This window comes from Saccopteryx leptura, chromosome 4, assembly GCF_036850995.1.
Source record: "Saccopteryx leptura isolate mSacLep1 chromosome 4, mSacLep1_pri_phased_curated, whole genome shotgun sequence".
In the NCBI taxonomy this organism is placed as follows: domain Eukaryota; kingdom Metazoa; phylum Chordata; class Mammalia; order Chiroptera; family Emballonuridae; genus Saccopteryx; species Saccopteryx leptura.
Genome location: NC_089506.1, coordinates 215133304 through 215152847, shown reverse-complemented (window position 1 = coordinate 215152847; position 19544 = coordinate 215133304). Strand labels below are relative to the sequence as shown.

Here is a 19544-nt window from a genome sequence, read left to right as displayed (position 1 = left end):
TGGTTTTATACCATAATTGTGCTTTCATTGATTGAACTGTGATGTGTTTCTGTTTGTTGTGTGCATCATTCTTATCAGTGCTCATATTATTTCACTTTTAGCTGTGAAACTTGTTTAGGCTCTCTCCTGAGTTCTTTGATGTGACCTAATAAAGTCTTTGATAGCTTCCTTGCTTTCAGGTGTGACAAATTTCCCAGGTTCAACTTGCACATAACCTGACATTTCTCCAAGGGTCCTGATTCCTTTTAATGGGAAATGGAATTTAACTACCACAACCTAGGGTACTCACTGTTAATTGTACAGAAGTACAGTTTTGGTTTGTTTGTTTGTTTGTTTGTTTTACAGAGACAGAGAGTGAGTCAGAGAGAGGGATAGACAGGGACAGACAGACAGGAACGGAGAGAGATGAGAAGCATCAATCATTAGTTTTTCATTGCGCGTTGCAACACCTTAGTTGTTCATTGATTGCTTTCTCATATGTGCCTTGACCGCGGACCTTTAGCAGACCGAGTAACCCTTTGCTGGAGCCAGCGACCTTGGGTTCAAGCTGGTGGGCTTTTGCTCAAACCAGATGAGCCCGCGCTCAAGTTGGGGACCTCAGGGTCTCGAACCTGGGTCTTCTGCATCCCAGTCCAACGCTCTATCCACTGCGCCACCGCCTGGTCAAGGGACAATATTTTATTTTATTTTTTAAAAATTTTATTCATTTTAGAGAGGAGAGACAGAGAGGAGAGAGAGACAGAGAGAAAGAAGTGGGGGAGGAGCTGGAAGCATCAACTCCCATATGTGCCTTGACCAGGCAAGCCCAGGGTTTTGAACCGGCGACCTCAGCATTTCCAGGTTGACGCTTTATCCACTGCGCCACCACAGGTCAGGCCAGAAGTACAGTTTTTTATAATTATTTTTAATAGATAATGAGTGATACTGCATAGTGATGTGGAGGATATCAGTCTTCAACAACACTTGGAATGATGGGCCCTGGCCGGTTGGCTCAGCGGTAGAGCGTCGGCCTGGCATGCAGGGGACCCGGGTTCGATTCCCGGCCAGGGCACATAGGAGAAGCGCCCATTTGCTTCTCCACCCCCCCTCCTTCCTCTCTGTCTCTCTCTTCCCCTCCCGCAACCAAGGCTCCATTGGAGCAAAGATGGCCCGGGCGCTGGGGATGGCTCCTTGGCCTCTGCCCCAGGCGCTAGAGTGGCTCTGGTCGCAACAGAGCGACACCCCGGAGGGGCAGAGCATCGCCCCCTGGTGGGCGTGCCGGGTGGATCCCGATCGGATGCATGCGGGAGTCTGACTGTCTCTCCCCGTTTCCAGCTTCAAAAAAAAAACAAAAAACAAAAAACAAAAAAACAAAAACACTTGGAATGATGGAATTAGAATATTCCTGCCATGGCTGTTGGCTCAGTTGGCTGGAGTATCGCCCTGATGTGCCGAGGTTGCAGGTCCAATCCCAGGTCGGGGCCTATGCCGGAGCCAGCCAGTAAATACAGAAATAAGTGGAACAACAAATCCATGTTTCACTTTTGTTCTCTCTCTCCATTCTCCTCTCTTTAAAATCCTTTATTTATTTATTTATTTATTTATTTATTTATTTATTTATTTTTAAGGTGAGTGGAGGGAAGATAGACTTCCGCATGCACCCCCATCAGGATGCAGCCCCATTGAGGCTGATACTGTTATCAACTACACTATATTTTTTTAGAAAGAGAGTGAGAAACAGACAGACAGGAAGGGAGAGAGATAAGAAGCATCAACTTGTATTTGCGGCACCTTCGTTGTTCATTGATTGCTTTCTCATATGTGCCTTGACCAGGGGGCTCCAGCCCAGCCAGTGATCCCTTACTCAAGCCAGCGACCTTGGCTTCAAGCTGGTGAGCCTGCGCTCCAGCCGATGAGCCTGTACTTAGGCTGGCAACCTCAGGGTTTCAAACCTCGGTCCTCAGTCTCCCAGGCTGATGCTCTATTCTCTGCTTCATGGCCTGGTCAGTATCAACTGAGCTATTTTTAGTGCCTGAGGCTGATGTGCTTCAAATGGAGCTATCTTCTGCTCCCAGGGCCATGCTTAAACCATTAGAGCCACTGGCTTTAGGAGGGGAAGAAGGAAAGAAGGAGGAGACGGAGCAGGGAGCAGCAGAAGGGTTGCTTCTCCTGTGTGCCCTGACAGGGAATGGAACCCGGGACATTCATACACTGGGCCGATGCTCTATCTACTGAGCTACCGACCAGAGCCTCTAAAATCAATTTTTAAAAAAATTTTTATTGCCTGACCTGTGGTGGCGCAGTGGATAAAGCGCCGACCTGGAAATGCTGAGGTCGCCGGTTCGAAACCCTGGGCTTGCCTGGTCAAGGCACATATGGGAGTTGATGCTTCCTGCTCCTCCCCCCCCTTCTCTCTCTCTGTCTCTCTCTCTCTTCTCTCTCTCTCTCCTTTCTAAAAATGAATAAAAAAAATTAAAAAAAATTTTTATTTAGAAAATTAAATTTAACAGGGTAACATTGATCAATAAGAGTACACAGGTTTCAGGTGAACATTTCTATAGCATTTGAACTGTTGATTATATTGTATACCCATCACCCAAAGTCAAATCATTTTCTGGCCCTGGCCAGTGGCTCAGTGGTAGAGCATCAACCTGGCATGTGGGTGTCCTGGGTTCAATTCCTGGTCAGGGCACACAGGAGAGGTACCCATCTGCTTCTCCACCCCACCCTCTCTTCTTGCTTTTCTCTCTCTCTCTCTCTCTTTCTCTCTCTCTCTCTCTCTCTCCCTTTCTTTCTCTCTCTTCTCCTGCCTTCTTGCAGCCATGGCTTGATTAGAGTGAGTTGGCCACAGGCACTGAGGATGGCTCCATGGCCTCCTCCTCAGGCACTAAAAATGGCTCTAGTTGCAATGGAGCAAGGGCCCCAGATGGGCCGAGCATCGCCCTCTAGTGGGCTTGCTGGGTGGACCCTGGTCTGGGCACATGTGAGAGTCTGGCTCTGCCTCCCCTTCTCTCACTGATTAAAAAAAATCATTTTCTGTCACCGTATATTTGTCTCTTTTTATTCCCTTACCAACTAAGATTTTTTTTTGTGTGTGTAGCAGACAGAGAGAGTCAGAGAGAGGGACAGATAGGGACAGACAGACAGGAAGGGGGGATAGATTAGAAATATCAATTCTTCGTTGCGGCTCCTTAGTTGTTCATTGATTGATTCTCATATGTGCCTTGATGGGGGGGGGGGGCTATAGCAGATCGAGTGACCCCTTGCTTGAGCCAGCAACCTTGGGCTCAAGCTGGTGAGCCTTGCTCAAACCAGATGAGCCCACGCTCAAGCTGGCAACCTCGGGGTCTCAAACCTGGGTCCTCTACATTCTAGTCCAATGCTGTATCTACTTTGCCACTGCCTGGGCAGGCCCCAAATAAGATTTTTTAAAAAAGAATATTTCTGTTTCGCTGCTGAAAAGTTTAATGATAATCTGATTTTCTTTTAAAAAATCACTTGATTTTTGCATAGCTATTCAAAGCATCTTTTTTTTCTTCAAAGTCCAAAAAATTACCAGATTAAGTCTTGAAGTAGGTCTTTTGGGATTGGGAGTTCTTAGGTACCTGATATAGTTTTTCAATATGTAGTTAATTTCTTTTTTTTCTTTTCCGAAGTTAGAAGCGGGGAGGCAGTCAGACCAGGATCCACCTGGCATGCCTGACGGGGCAATGCTGTGCCCATCTGGGGCATTGCTCTTTTGCGGCTAGAGCCGTTTTAATGCCTGAGGTGGAGGTCATGGAGCCGTCCTCAGCACCCGGGCCAACTTTGCTGCAATGGAGCCTTGGCTGCGGGAGGGGAAGAGAGAGATAGGAAGGAGAGGGGGAGGGGTGGAGAAGCAGATGGGCGCTTCTCCTGTGTGTCCTGACCAGGAATCAAACCCGGGACCCCCACACGCTGGGTCGATGCTCTACCACTGAGCCAACTGGCCAGAGCCTGTAGTTAATTTTTTTAAGGGAAGTTCTCTTAAAAAAAATTTTTTAATTTATTGATTTTACAAAGAGAGGAAAGAGAGAGGCAGGGGAGCGAGAAATATCAACTTCACTTTAGTTGTTCATTGATTGCTTGTCATTTGTGCCTTGACTAGGCAAGCCCAGGGCTTTGAACCGGTGACCTCAGCATTCCAGGTTGACGCTTTATCTATTGTGCCACCACAGGCCAGGCAAATATAAGTTTGATTATGTGTTCTGTACCTTTGCTTTGATATTTTTTCTCAGGGACTTGATAGTCATACTAATGTGTCTTTGCCTTCAGTAGTTGTCTCTCGAATCCTTTTCATCTCTACTCATCTATTTTAAGAGCTTGTTGAAGTACAATTTATGTGCCATAAAATTTACCCACTGTAAGTGTACAAATCAATTACTTTTAGTAAATTTGTAGTTATACAGTCATCACCACAACCTAGTTTTACAGTATTTTCACATCCCAAAAAGATCTCTTGTGCTGTGCCCTGGCTCGGTTGGTTAGAGCATTGTCCAGATATGCAGAGGTTGCTGGTTCGATCCCCGGTCAGGGCACACACAGGAACAGGTGATGTTCCTGTCTCTCTCTTTCTCCCCCTTCTTTTCTCTTCAACGTCAATAATAAAAAATAATTTCTTGTGCTGTTAGCAGTCAGTCCCACTTCTACCCCACAATTTCCAGGCAATTACTGATCTGCTTTGTATCTCTAAAGATTTGTCTTTTCTGAAAATTTCCTATAAGTAAAATTATATAATTTATAGCCTTTTGTGTCTGGTTGGCTCTTTTACTTCCAAATGCTTTTCTGGCTCATTCACATTTTAGTGTGTACCAGTATTTCATTCCTTTTTATGGCTGAATAAGTATTTTATTGTCTGGATAGATCAGATTTTGTTTATCCATTCCTCAGTTGATGGACATTTGGGTTGCTTTTGTTCTTTTGCTGTTATGAATGCAAAATTGCTATGGGTTTTTTTCCTCTTGGATAGATACCTAAGAGTCCAGTTGCTGTGTTGTATGATAAACTTATGTTTATTTTTTTCAAGAAACTGCCAAATGATTTTCCAAATTGGCCAGACCATTTTACATTCCTCCTAGCTACATATGAGGCTCCAATTTTTCCACATCCTGGCCAACCCGTATTGTCCGTACTCTTAATTACTGCTGTTCCTGGTGAGTGATAGCTCGTGTTTTTGTTTTTTGGGTTTTTTTTGACAGAGAGAGAGTCAGAGAGAGGGACAGATAGGGACAGACAGGAATGGAGAGAGATGAGAAGCATCAATTTTTCGTTGTGGCACCTTAGTTGTTCATTGATTGCTTTCTTACATGTGCCTTGACCATGGGCCTTCAGCAGACTGAGTAACCCCTTGCTCGAGCCAGCGACCTTGGGTCCAAGCTGGTGAGCTTTGCTCAAACCAGATGGGCCCGTGCTCAAGCTGGCGACCTTGGGGTCTCAATTCTGGGTCCTCCACATCCTAGTCCGACGCTCTATCCACTGCGCCACCACCCGGTCAGGTGATAGTTCGTGGTTTTAATTTGCAGGTCCCTAAGGACTCATGATCTTAAGCATCTTTCATGTGCTTATAAGCCATTTGTATATCTTGTTTGATGAAATAACTGTTTTAGTCTTTTGCCCTGTTTTTTAAAAAATTGTGTTTTTGGCCCTGACCAGATGATGGCTCAGGGGATAAAGCGTCAGTTTGGCACATCAGAGGTGTTGGGTTCAACCTCTGGTCAGAGCACGTATGAGAAGCAATCAGTGAATGCACAACTAAATGGAACAACTAAGTGAAACAATGAGCTGATGCTTCTCTCTCTCTCTCCCTTCCTCTTTCTTTCTCTCTCAAATCAATGGAAAGAAATTTAAAAGATTTTTTTTTTGTTTTTTGTTTTTTTGTGTGACAGAGACAGAGAGAGAGTCAGAAAGAGGGACAGACAGGGACAGACAGAAAGGAAGGGAAAGAGATGAGAAATATTAGTTCTTCATTGCGGCCTCTTAGTTGTTCATTGATTGTTTTCTCATATGTGCCTTGACCGGGGGGCTACAGTAGACCGAGTGACCCCTGGCTCTAGCCAGCGACCTTGGGCTCAAGCCAGCAACCTTTGGGCTCAAGCTAGTGACCATGGAATCATGTCTATGATCCCACACTCAAGCCAGCAATACCGCTCTCAAGCCGGGTGAGAGCGCGCTCAAATCAGTGACCTTGGGGTTTTGAACCCGAGTCCTTTGCATCCCAGTCCGATGCTCTATCCACTGTACCACCACCTGGTCAAGCTAAAAAGTTTTTTAATTGTGTTTTTTTGTTTTCTTTTTCATTGTGAAATTTCTTTATACATTCTAGATACAAGTCCTTTATCAGATATATGATTTATAAATATTTTTCCCAGTTGTGTTTTATCTTTTAGTTTTACTAATGGTGTCTTGAAATGTAGCCCCTCGGTCAAGGCACATATGAGAAAGCAATCAATGAACAACTAAGAGGCCACAACGAGGCCCTGGCCGGTTGGCTCAGTGGTAGAGTGTCGGCCTGGTGTGCAGAAGTCCCAGGTTCGATTCCCGGCCAGGGCACACAGGAGAAGCGCCCATCTGCTTCTCCACCCCTCCCCCTCTCCTTCCTCTCTGTCTCTCTCTTCCCCTCCCGCAGCCAAGGCTCCATTGGAGCAGAGAAGGCCCGGGCGCTGGGGATGGCTCCTTGGCCTCTGCCCCAGGCGCTAGAGTGGCTCTGGTCGCAACAGAGCGACGCCCCGGAGGGGCAGAGCATCGCCCCCTGGTGGGCAGAGCGTCGCCCCTGGTGGGTGTGCTGGGTGGATTCTGGCCAGGCGCATGCAGGAGTCTGTCTGACTGTCTCTCCCCGTTTCCAGCTTCAGAAAAAATACAAAAAGAATAAAAAAAGAGGCCACAACGAAGAATTAATACTTCTCATCTCTTTTACATTTTGATGAAATGCAGTTTATACTTGGAAATACAAATGCATCTTCTTTCTGAAGAGTTTTCCTTCTCTGTAACGTGTGTGAGTTATCCTGCTTTACTTTTTATGACTTTTAGGTCGCCTTGCCTAAGCTGCTTGTTCTAAGAATTCTGCGCAGCTTTTAGAATGGATGGGTGGGTCTAGGCTATGTGTCGTTGTCTAGATACTGGCTAGAATAATACCTGAAATGTCCACACCGATAATCTTTCCACTTAAGGAGTATGGCTGTTGACTTTTGAGAGCAGGATCTTGTTGCATGACTCATGGTCCCAGGTGCTGTTGGCACCTTCTTTCTAGGACACACCTGTTCTGTCCGGAGTTGTTGGTGGCCTTTCGATCAAAGGAACCAGTGGCTCTTATTTTCAGCACGCGCCTTGTAAGTAGGCTGCTTCTCTGAATGTGGTGGAAAGGGCAAGTGCATGCTACACCCCCCTCCAGTTTTGTTTTGTTTTTATTAATTTTAATGGGGTGACATCAATAAATCAGGGTACATATATTCAAAGAAAACATGTCCAGGTTATCTTGTCATTCAATTATGTTGCATACCCATCACCCAAAGTCAGATTGTCCTCCATCACCTTCTATCTAGTTTTTTTTGTGCCCCTCTTCCTCCTTCCCTCCCCCCCTCCCCCCCGTTACCACCACACTCTTGTCCATGTCTCTTGGTCTCATTTTTATGTCCCACCAATGTATGGAATCATGCAGTTCTTGTTTTTTTCTGATTTACTTATTTCACTCCGTATAATGTTATAATGGTGTTACCCCACCATTTTGTTGTAAATTATCCAATGTCATCATTTCTTATGATTGAGTAGTATTCCATAGTGTATATGTGCCACATCTGCTTTATCCAGTCTTCTATTTTTTTTTTTTACAGTGATTAAGGCCTTTAAGCAAGCTCTTGGCCAATACAGCAAGAATCCATAAAAGAGTAGTGTCCTTAACACCCCCCCCTCCAGTTTTGTAAGGGCTTGAGTAACGTATTCTCACTTGGCAATTGCAGGTGAAGGACTTAACGAAATACTTGGATCCCAGTGGGCTCGGCGTGATCACTTTTGAAGACTTCTACCGAGGGATCCTGGCGATCAGAAACGGAGGTCAGTGGTCTCCACCCTGTGCTCCCCTCGCCTCTCCCCCTCCTCAGCTCCACCCCTCGCCTCTCCCCCTCCTCAGCTCCTCCGCCGCCCTTCCCTCTCGCCCAGCCGCCCGCTGTCAGTGCCCTTTCTCCTCAGACTCCTTTTGCTGAGCTTAACATCTCCCTTCTCTTTGAAGCCCCTAAAATGTCCCAGGTTTCTGCGTGCTCTCTCTTCTTTCTTGTTCTTTGTTCCTCACACACCTTATCTTCCAGAATTGACTGACTCAACTACTTATCGACAATGTTAGGAAGCTACTGCCACTTTCCCCCAAAGAGTTTTCAATGGGAACTTTGAAACATACAGAAATATTAAGGGACTTAAATAGTGAACACCCATATGTATATCTGTCATCTGTGTTCTGCAGGCAGCATTGTATCTTATACTATATCTGTATATTATTCATCTGTCTTCCTATCTATTCAACAATTGTTTCCTTTTTTCTAATGGGATGCATTTCATATCAGTATTCTTCCATACACTTAATCCTAAACACTCCAGCCTGTGTATTGATGATCATTACCTAGAGATCAGTATTTGTTTGCAGTCTTTTTTGAGTAAAAATCTACTTATAATGATATGTTAAGTGTGCCATTCTGTGAATTTCTTACAAAACTGCCCCATGTTGCCTGACCAGTGGTGGTGCAGTGGATAGAGCATCGACCTGGAATGCTGAGGTCCTTGGTTCAAAATGCAAAGGTCACTCACTTGAGTGTGGGCTTGCCAGCTTGAGCGTGGGTTCACTGGCTTAAGTGTGGGATCATCAACATGATTGCAAGGTCACTGGCTTAAAGCCCAAGATCACTGGCTTGAGCAAGGGGTCACTGGCTTGGCTTGAGCCCCCTGGTCAAGGCACATATGAGAAGCAATCAATGAACAACTAAAGTGAAGATCTATGAGTTGATGCTTCTCATCTCTCTCCTCCATCTTTCTCTCCTTCCTATTTCTCTCTCCCTCTCTCAAATCAATAAAAAAAGAAAAGAAACAGAAATAAAACTGCCCCCTGTTCTTCCAGGTGGTTGTACCATTTTACTCTCTTACCAGTTGCCCATACACTTTCCTCTTCAAATGAAACTGAACCTCTGAGTAGACCTTTCCTTCTCATTCTCCTTCTTTGGCCAGGCCGTGTGGAGAGATGGTGTTGGGAAGCCACCAGTCAGAGGCTTGCCGCCAACTTTCTGTACCTCATTGGAAAAAGAGAGGCATAAAGAGACTCAGCAGGGTCTATGGTAATCATGGTGGCCCAATTAAGGGGGGTGCCCTTGGTCTGAGAGAGACAGAGAGAGACGGAGAGAGAGACACAGAGAGAAAGACAGGAAGGGAGAGAGATCAGAAGCATCAACTCAGAGTTGCATCTCTTTAGTTGTACATTGATTACTTCTCAAACGTGCCTTGATTAGGGACTCCAGCTGAGCTAGTGACCCCTTGCTCAAGCCAGCGACATAGCATAATGTCGATGGTTCCACGCTCAAGCCAGTGACCCCACCCACACTCAAACTGGTGAGCCTGGGCTCAAGCCAGATGAGCTCACACTCAAGCCGGCAGCCTCAGGGTTTCGAACCTGAGATCTCAGCATCCCAGGTTGGCACTCTATCCACTGCACCAGTGCTGGTCAAGCAGAACCTGAGGTCTTATTAGCAGTGTTGATAAGAGTCTCATCTGCCTTGTCTGTCACCTCTGCAAAATTATTGCCCAACAGTGTTACATAAGGCCTTGGTTTCCTAAAACACCAAATCCCAGATGGCTTTGGGTAGTGTTCTGTGTATGGAGCCCTGTTTGTTACCACTTCTTCTTTCACCCAATCAGTCCACACACATGTGAACACCAGCACAGCTCAGGGACTCCGCGGTGAAGCAGCAGTCAGGGTCCTTGTGTGCACAGAGCACATGATGAGGAGGGAGCAACAGGGGAGGTGCTGCTGCTGTCTCTGTGGGGCGTGGGGCGTGGAGCTGAGCTGCACAGCCTACCCCACAGGTGTTGATGACATCAGTGTGTTTCCTGGGACTAAAACCGCAGGGGCTGGGAGGAGCTCCGGGCCTTGGCCATGCCCTCTGCGGCCTCTCCACCTTCCAGCCGCGGGCTGAGCCTAGGCATCCTCGGATCGAGGTGGTGGAGGAGCTCAGATTCCTCTCAGGGGTGCCAGGGCTGGGAGCAGCAGTGGCAGCTGGGCCCGTGGGTATGGGCGGGGGGAGCCCTGGGTGGTAGCCAGTGGTGCTGAGGCCATCTGGGAGGCTCAGAAGCCCTCTCTTGTCAAAGTCCAGGCCGTTGGCTACTCTGTTCTTTGGGGCCTTGGTTAAATTGCAATGGAGCAAGCTCTGCTGCAGGAGTTCTCGGGGGGTCGTGACCTGGGAGTCAGCATGTGCTCCCTGACAGCTTGTGACTCAGGCAGGTGCAGCTCAGTCCACTGTAATAAAATCCCCTGGCCATTGACCTGCCTGGTGCGGGAGGGGACCTGTCTCTGCAGAGGCTGAGACCCTGTCAGGCAGGAGGGGTTGCTGGCTGCTGACCCACGTGGTTGTCTCGTGGGTTGCATGTGTCTCGAAGTTTAGCAGCTTAAGGCGTGTGTAGATAATTATTAATCTAGTGAGAGAAAATGGCCATCTGAGAATGGCCTTTCTCCTTGAGACCTGCTTTTCTTAATGGTTAACCACCCACCTGGACTTGCTGAGCAGGGGACTCTGCCTGTACGCCCGCCCTCGGCCCTCGTCTTGCCTTGCCTGCGATGTTCGCACTGCTGCTGAGGCACTCCGTCTTTCCAGGGGCTGGCAGAGGGGAGCCTGGGTCAGGGCCCTGGGTAGGATTTTAGGTTCTCTGTCTCCGCCCGAGAGGAGCTGACCAGGGCTGTGTGTCTCCACCCCGAGCTCCCAGCCTGCTCTCGTTCGCACATCTCCGGGCTCAGCTGGCACACTGCCCTGGTCACTGTGCACCCCCCGGTACCTGCCTTACTGCAGCTGCATCGAGGAGTAGCCCCTGCTGCTCTGAGCCCCCAAATCAGTTCACTTTGGGAAAGCCCTGCCTTTGGCCAACCCACACATGCCGCTGACCCCCACTGGGGTTCGGTTTCTTTGTTTTGTATTCTTTTTGGTATTATTTCCACTTGGGTCTAATTAAAAATAACCCTTCCCCCCAATTAGTCCTGGAGTTAGGATGGAGTCTCCAGGAAATGGTGCTGTGGTTTCTTGCAAGAACATTCTGGAATAGAAACGTCCCCAGAGGGTGAGGCTTAGTCTCAACATGATACCACATTGTAGGGTACATTGTAAATGGTGTCCTCCCCGCCATGAGTTTAACCTGGGCAGAGCAGACCCCTGCTGCTGAAGTGAGGTGGTAGACCCTGGACCCTGGGGGACAGTCTGCTGGTAGGGTGTGTGGTTGGGGACAGAGAGGTTGGGGACCCTGGACAGAGTTGGTGAGGGGTTGGCTGGCCAGCCCATGGGATAGGGACCTTGAGTGGGTAGGCCGAGGGGAGGTTTTAGTGATGAGAGCTTGGATCAGGCTGCCTGGAGGGGCCGTAGCCACAGGAGGGCCCTGCCGAGACCTGTGAGGACCGTGGGTGTGGATACTGTGGAGCCAGGCTGTTCCAGGCTCTGGGAAGTACGGAGCCCCCTGCCCTGGGGAGCTGGCGTTCCCGGGAGGACAGCCCACAGACAAGGAGGCGCTGGAGCTAGGAGACGGGACACCAGTTCAGGAGGAGGGCGAAGCCAGCGATGGTCAGTGGAGGGCTCCCTGAGAATGTCTGGAAAGGGGGCCAGAGTCCAGGTGGGTGGTGTGGAAGGGGAACATGCTGTGTGCTTTGGGGAGCTGAAGGGAGGTCAGTGTGGCTGCTTTGGGCAGCTGGGACCCAAAGGTGGGGGCATGTCTGTGCTGTGAGCACTTTGGGAAGACTTGACCTTTGTGTCGAGAGGCCTCACAGTTCAACTCTAACCTCAGACTCCCTTTGGAAGGGCTGTTGAGTGGCCCTTGACTCAGCACCCGCAGGGCAGGACTGTCTCTGGGAGTAGGCACGAGCAGCGGGGTGCCCAGGGGGCTGCAGTTGGTATAGGCTTTGGGGGGGCGGTGCTGGGGAGGTTACCTCACCCTGTGCCTCAGATGTACTGCTGGTCTGGTTCAGCTGTGGGCTTGGCTTTACTTTTTTTTAAATTTACTATTTTTTTTTTTTTTTTTTGGTAATTTGACTTTATCATTTAACTTTTGTTAGGAGAGTGAAAATAGAATTAGAATAAAAGCAAGTCAAAAACGATTTTGGAATGTTATCTCATAGCACTTGGAAGAGTGAAAAGCATGACTGCTTGAACTGAATTTCAGCTCAAGTTCACTTTGGGTCTCCCCTTCAGTGTGCCATCATAGCAGCACACAGCCTGCCCTGCCTGTCCGATTTTATTCTGTAACCAGGAGCGGCGTAGCAGGTGACACGATGTAATGACCCAGTTTGCCGGGAAAGTGCAAGGAGATTGTTACTGTCATCATCACAGGCCTTATTTCAGGAATAGAATGAGATAGAGAGGGAATTGTTACAAATAGGCCATTGCTCTGGCTTTCTCCCTCCCCCCAGGCTCTGGAAGAATAAGATAAGTGGACATTAAAAAATTCTGCTTAATTGAAAATTGTTTTAGTTTTTATAGAGAAAACTGATAGAAGAGTCCTATTTAGTTCCCATCAAGAATATAAAAGCGCCAGCTATGTTCACAGCTTTTTCTTCACTATATGGGGCAAGACTCCTAGATCATACGCTTACCACTGAAATCTGAGCACATGTCTATGTATCTGAAATGACTGGCTAAGTTTTGAGAGTTTGAAATTCTTTGTTTCAGTTTTTGGAAGTGCAAGTAGTACTGTTAACATTTAGGCCCTGGCCAGTTTGCTCAATGGTAGAGTGTTGGCCTGCTGTGTGGAAGTCCCAGGTTCGATTCCTGGTCAGGACACACAGGAGAGGTGACCACCTGCTTCTCCACCCCTTCCATCCCCCCTCTCTTTCTCTTCTTCTCCTGCAGCTGTGGCTTGATTGGTTTGAGCACATTGGCCCCAGATGCTAAGGATGGCTCTGTGGGCAAAACATCAGCCCCGGACAGGTTGCTGGGTGGATCCCGGTGGGGGTGCATGCAGGAGTCTGTCTCTCTATCTCCCTTCCTCTTACTTGGAAAAGAGAATAAAAAACTATTAACATTTAAGAGGGAGGAAAATAGGCTAAAGACAGTCTTGCCCCTTACAAAATATGTGTGATCTTGGCCCTGGCTGGTTTGCTCAGTGGTACAAAGTTGGCTCAGTGTGTGGAAGTCCCAGATTCGATTCCTGGTCAGGGCACACAGGAGAAGCGCCCATCTGCTTCTCCACCCCTCTCCCTCTTCTTCCTCTCTCTCTCTCTCTTCCCCTCCTGCAGCCAATGCTCCATTGGAGCAAAGTTGGCTCCATGGCCTCCGCCTCAGACGCTAGAATGGCTCCGCCACAACTCTTGATGCCCCAGATGGGCGATGGCCCCTGTCGGGCACGCAGGGTAGATTCCGGTTGGGAGCTTTCCAGAATCTGTCTGACTGCCTCCCCGCTTCTAACTTCGGAAAAATACCCCCCCCCCCAAAGTGTGATCTCAAACCAAAAACTTCTGTCTACGGCAATCATCTCCCCCTTCAAAAGGAGCACATGTAGTTCTACGCTAGTTCACCTGCACCGAAGCCCGAAACTTCCGGTGCAGGAGACTTGAAGGCTGCCAGCTGGCTTGGTGGGCAGTGTGTGCTAGAGCCAGAGGCCAGCGCCCATCTGCGTTGGGTCCGGCCTGCTGTGCTCTGAGGCTCTTATTTCTGCCCTAGTCTGAGCTGCTCAGATATTTAGCCGCACTTTGAGAGAAAACAGTACAAAACAACGGTCATATAAGGGATTTTGGTTTAAGGGCCTTAATCACTACTGCAAAGCAATTGAATTGACAAAGGCGTCTTGTAATTACTGAATGCATAAATGCTTTAATTTGCATAATTGTTGCGGGAAAGCATTATTACTGTTTAAATTGAGAGCACTCTTTAGAAACTGGGTGGAGTAGCCCTGTGTCCAGCTGTTGCTCTGTGGTGAAGGTCCTTCAGCATTCATTCTCCCTTCTCCACTTACACTGGCTGGTGTGGTGATGTCAGACCACTGCCCCTTCAGAGTCTGGCTGGGAGATGTGAAGGGCAGCACGTTCCCCGCATGGTCCAGCTGCCAAAGCGAGTGACCTCTGGCCAAGGAAGCCATTTCAAAGTGCTCTTCCCAGGAGCATCCACGGAGGCTTGCACTTCCATCTGGCCCTCAAAGACTCAGCTCCACTTGGTAAGTCAGTGACTGATTTATGTTAGCTTATGTGAAATGTATTGATATATTACTGATAAGTAGCTGATATATTTTAAACAAGTACTATTGTGATCTGTTTTCTGCTCACACTTTGACACTCAGTGTGTGGGTTTCCTCACCATTTATTTCTCTAATTTCCTGCAGACCCCACCTGGGTGTCCTACAATTGAATGAATTCTGACATGCCCTGCCCAGTGTTAGCGCAGACCCCATTTCAGGTGCCCAGGACACCCACTCTTCTGCCTGACACAATTACTTTCTCAGGTTTGATAATTTGCTATTATGGCTCATAGAACCCAGAAGAACACTAGTTCTGTCACCAGTTTATTATAAAGGTTGCAATGAACAGCCAGATGGAGAGACACGTAAGGCAGGTCTGGAAGGGTCTACAGCACAGGGGGCTTCAGGCCCTTAGGAGTTTCGCATGCACCACTCTCCGGATATGATGTGTTCACCAACTCAGAAGCTCTCTGAACCCCCTAATTTTGAGTTTTTTATGGAGGTTCCATTACGCAGGCATGATTAAGTCATTGGTCAGTGGTGATTAGCTCAGCCTCCGGCCGCTCCTTCTCCAGAGAGGTGGGGTGGAAGTGCAAGTTCCAGCCCTGTAATCGCCGGGTTGGTTCCTCTAACCACCCTTCAGGAGTCGCTGCGTTAGTTTAAACCCAGGTGAAATCAAAGGGTTTGCTAATGAATAGCAGCAGGTACCTCCCCCGCCACTGCCACACAGGAAATCCCCAGGGTTTTAGGAGCTCTGTCAGGACTAGGGATGAAGACCAAATAAATATTTCTTACGATCGAGTTTCACAGGAGTGAGGCTGCATCAGGAAACATAACTCTATCACTTGCACGCTCTTTAGAAAGTGTTACACCTGAACCTGGCCAGGAGATCGTGGAAGCCAGTGTCTTTTCTTTGTGGAACTGGTCATGTTGGAAAAGTGATGTTTCGCCTGACCAGGCGGTGGCGCAGTGGATAGAGTGTCGGATTGGGATGCGGAGGACACAGGTTTGAGACCCCAAGGTTGCCAGCTTGAGTGTGGGCTCATCTGGTTTGAGCAAAGCTCACCAGCTTGGAACCAAGGTCACTGGTTTGAGCAAGGGGTCACTCGGTCTGCTGAAGGCCCCCCGGTCAAGGCACATATGAGAAAGCAATGAACAACTAAGGTGTCGCAATGAAAAACTGATGATTGATACTTCTCATCTCTCTCCATTCCTGTCTGTCCCTATCTATCCCTCTCTCTGACTCTCTCTGTCTCTGTAAAAAAAAAAAAAAGGAAAAAAGAAAAAGAAAAGTGATGTTTCTATTGCTGGTGTCAGAACTAGAGTCTGTCCATCATGAAAAAATTGCTTTTCCTTTAAGGTTTTTCTTATTATAAAATAAAACATTTATTATAAAAGATAAAGTTAAGCAAAAAAGAATAAAAACTGTTAGCGAGTCCAGCACTGAGGACAAAGTGTTGTTATGTTGGAGGCCCTGGCCGGTTGACTCAGCAGTAGAGCGTCGGCCTGGTGTGCGGGGGACCCGGGTTCGATTCCCGGCCAGGGCACACAGGAGAAGCGCCCATTTGCTTCTCCACCCCCCCCTCCTTCCTCTCTGTCTCTCTCTTCCCCTCCCGCAGCCAAGGCTACATTGGAGCAAAGATGGCCCGGGCGCTGGGGATGGCTCCTTGGCCTCTGCCTCAGACGCTAGAGTGGCTCTGGTCGCGACAGAGCGACGCCCCAGAGGGGCAGAGCATTGCCCCCTGGTGGGTGTGCTGGGTGGATCCCGGTCGGGCGCATGCGGGAGTCTGTCTGACTGTCTCTCCCCGTTTCCAGCTTCAGAAAAAAAAAAAAAAAAGTGTTGTTATGTTGGTACTATTTCTTCATACCTACACCTCCCTAAATGTACAATTTTTAAAAAAATGAAGCCTGGCATCCAGTCCTCTGGAGAGCCGTGAGCAGGGTCCTAGAGCTGGACTGTGCTCTTCCATAGTGCTGTCTAGCTCTTTAAGAAGTGGTTGCCGTGTGGCCTTTACACCACCGCTGAGAACTCTGACACGAAGCGTTTCAGTGGGGCGTCCTCTCTCCTATCCAGACTTTTCCCTCTGGGTTTCTCAGAGCCAGTTTCGGCTCCACTGACCACGTGCCTAGTTTCCCCCTTGACCTCTCTGGGTGGCTGGGTTATCTGCTGAGTCTGGGCCTTCTTTCCTGCAGATTCTGATGGCCAGCTGTGCAGCATTGTCCCTGCCCAGGACGAGGAGCCGCAGGCCTGCCCTGATGAGTTTGAGGACTTCGTCACCTTTGAGGCAAGTGGTCTTCAAAGAGAGCCAAGAGGGGTTTTGACTACAGCTCTCCCTCTGTGCGCTCTTAAGTCCGGGCTCACTCAGTGGTCACCAGGACTGTTTCTGTTGGAAGCGGCTGGGAGGGCAGGGCAGGGCTCACTCGGCTGCCCTGTGCACTCTGTGGGGGTGCTGTGGGGGTGGGCATTGGGCTTTGGGGGGCTCGTGGCTGCAGCATGTGGTTGACGGGTATCTGCTCTGAGAGTTCCACACCTGAGACCCTTGGCAGGAGATGTCTTTGGGCCTGCTGCTAGTACAGTGACAGGCTGAGCAGTTAGGACTCTTGATAAATCCCCTTGGCCTGAGAACCAGGGCTACTCATTATGAGGTTTTCATTTTATCAAACCATTTTCTGGGTCTACTAGGGACCTATGACTAATGCCTTGCTTTACTCGGCCCCTTACCCCCAGAAGAAGCCAGGGTTGCTATGGTTACATGGTGTTGCTGGTAATTGTGGGTGGGTTTTTTTTTTAAGTGAGAAAAGGGGAGATAGATTCCTGCATGTGCCCCAACCGGGATCTACCTGGCAACCCCCATCAGGGATCGATGCTCGCATCAACCGAGATATCTTCAGCACCTGGGACTAATGCTTGAAATACCTGAACCACTGGCTGTGAGAGGGGAAGAGAGAGAGAAGGGGGAGAGGAAGGGGGAGAGAAGCAGATGGTCGCTTCTCATGTGTGCCCTGGCCGGGGATTGAACCGCCGGGCCAATGCTCTATCCACTGAACCAATCAATTAAAGCTGCTTTTTTTTCTTGATTGATTTTAGAGAGACAGAGAAAGGAAGGGTGGAGATAGAGAGAGAGAAAGAAGCATTTATTTGTTGTTCCGCTTAGTTGTGCATTCTTTAGTCACTTTCTGAATGCGCCCCTGGGGGTCAAGCCCGCAATCTTGGTGTTTCAGGATGATACTCTAATTGACTAAGCTAACTGCCCAGAGCAAGGTTTTGTTTGTTTGTTTGTTTTTAATTTATTGATTTTTAGAGAGAGAGAGGAAGGGGGAGAGAGAGAAACACTGATTTGTTTTGTTGTACCACTTACATATGCTTTCATTCATTGATTCTTGTTTGTGCCTTGACTAGCGATTAAACCCACAACTTTGGTGTATGGGGATGATGCTCTAACAACTGAGCTACCTCTGCCAAGGCTTGGGAAAGGTGTGTGAGCACAGCCACGGAAGACAGAAAACAGACAACCATCACTGTGTCCCAACAGTTAGGGAGGAGGCAAGAGGCAGATGCTGGAAGAGCCCAGGCACCTAGATCTGGAAATATTTTTTAAAAATACACTAGAAACTTCTAAGTTCTTGAAGAGCTTTTGGAGAAGGCCATGGTGGTCACTGTCAATCCCTCAGCCCTCTGTTACCCATCGAGGGGAACAGGGTTAGTCTGTGGCCCAGTGGGCCTGAGCCCAGCTCCTTTGTAAAATGGGAAGGGTAGCACAGAATAGTTTCTGAAAGTCCCTCAGAATATTAACTCACCACAGGATTCTACCTCTTTTCTTCTGTATCTCCATCCCTCCTCTGAGAAGCTGCCCCAGGTATTGGTGACCCCTAGATAACGTAGGGTTACTTTCTGACTGGCGTTTCTGCCAGCACAGATCCCCATAGGCCACCTGGGCATGTAAACCCTTCACAGCTTTGTCCCAAAGTACCAGCTGGGCCTGAGCCCTCCTCCCCAAAGACAGGAGTCACCTGCCTTCTGTTCCCCGTGTTCATTCTTGGTGTGATGGGGGTGGCAGGTCTGGTCCTGGCACGTGGAGGTCAGTGCCCAGCTGGGACTTGTACTGACTGCAGGGCGCAGTGTGGCCAGACGGGGGACCTCAAGTGTGCATGACTCGAATGTCAGCTTTCAGAGGAACTGCCAGCCCCGTGATGGGAAGAGGCCGCTTACACGGCCGGAGAGGGCTCCGTGTGGTTTGTCACATCCTGAATTTTCCAGGATGCAGCTCGGGCACCCTCGAGCCTTCCCTTTCTGTTCGGAGCACCGGGAGAATTGCCTTCCCAGCAGTATCGCAGTCACTTACGTTGTCAGCACTGACCCTTATCACGTCTCCCAGTGCATATGCTTTATCATCAGTCTTTTGTTTTAGTCCTCTCTCATTTTTCTGCTAGGACATTACATTGACTTTTAGTATTTTATGTGTAGGTGGGTGTAGTGGGTCGAATGGTGGTCTCAGAAAAGGTATGGCCACCAGACAGAACTTGTGAACGTGGGGTCTTTTCAGATGTAATTAAGGATCTCAAGATCAGATAATCATCCTGGGTAGAGTGCCCTTGTGTGTCCTGATTGAGGACCAAACCCTCAACCTTGGTGTTATGGGACAGTGCTCTAACCAACCAAGGTAACCAGCCAGGGCCAACCCTGCTGACACTTTGATTTTGGACTTTTGGCCTTCAAAACTGAGAGAGAATACATTCCTATTGTTTTAAGCTGCACAGTTAATGGTAATTTGATATAGCAGTCCCAGGAAACTAATACAGGGTTTTATTATTCAAGATAGTAAAGGCATCAACACATTTTGTACTTAAAGTTTTCATTTAGTACAAAAGAGTGAGCCGCTACAGTGGGGCTGCCTCCCTGAAACCTGGGTGGAGCAAACAAGGGTGTTGGGGTGCTGGTTAACTGTGGGCCCCTTTTGCCCTCTGAGTGGGGGGATCCCCCAGTCCACGCGACAGAGAATTCCCGTCACACCCCATACACACTAACACAGTTTTCCCCGTCATGAGCATCTTGCCTTTCTAGGGTACATTTGCTGTAACTGGTGAACCAATATCAATGCATTGTTATTAACTAAAGTTCATAGTTTACATGGGGGTTCACCCTTGGTAGTGCA

The 19544-nt window shown here is 48.4% G+C and overlaps 1 protein-coding gene across 3 annotated transcripts in view; it reads left to right on the top strand.

Annotated features, from left to right (window-relative positions):
- The window catches only part of RAB11FIP3 (RAB11 family interacting protein 3), a 99642-nt gene that overhangs the window by 44421 nt on the left and 35677 nt on the right, over nucleotides 1-19544 (top strand). For all 3 annotated transcript variants that reach the window (XM_066383065.1, XM_066383064.1, XM_066383066.1), the window contains exons 2-3: nucleotides 7950-8043; nucleotides 16585-16676. In XM_066383065.1, the coding sequence (XP_066239162.1) occupies nucleotides 7950-8043; nucleotides 16585-16676 (186 nt within the window). The remainder of the gene's footprint in view (nucleotides 1-7949; nucleotides 8044-16584; nucleotides 16677-19544) is intronic.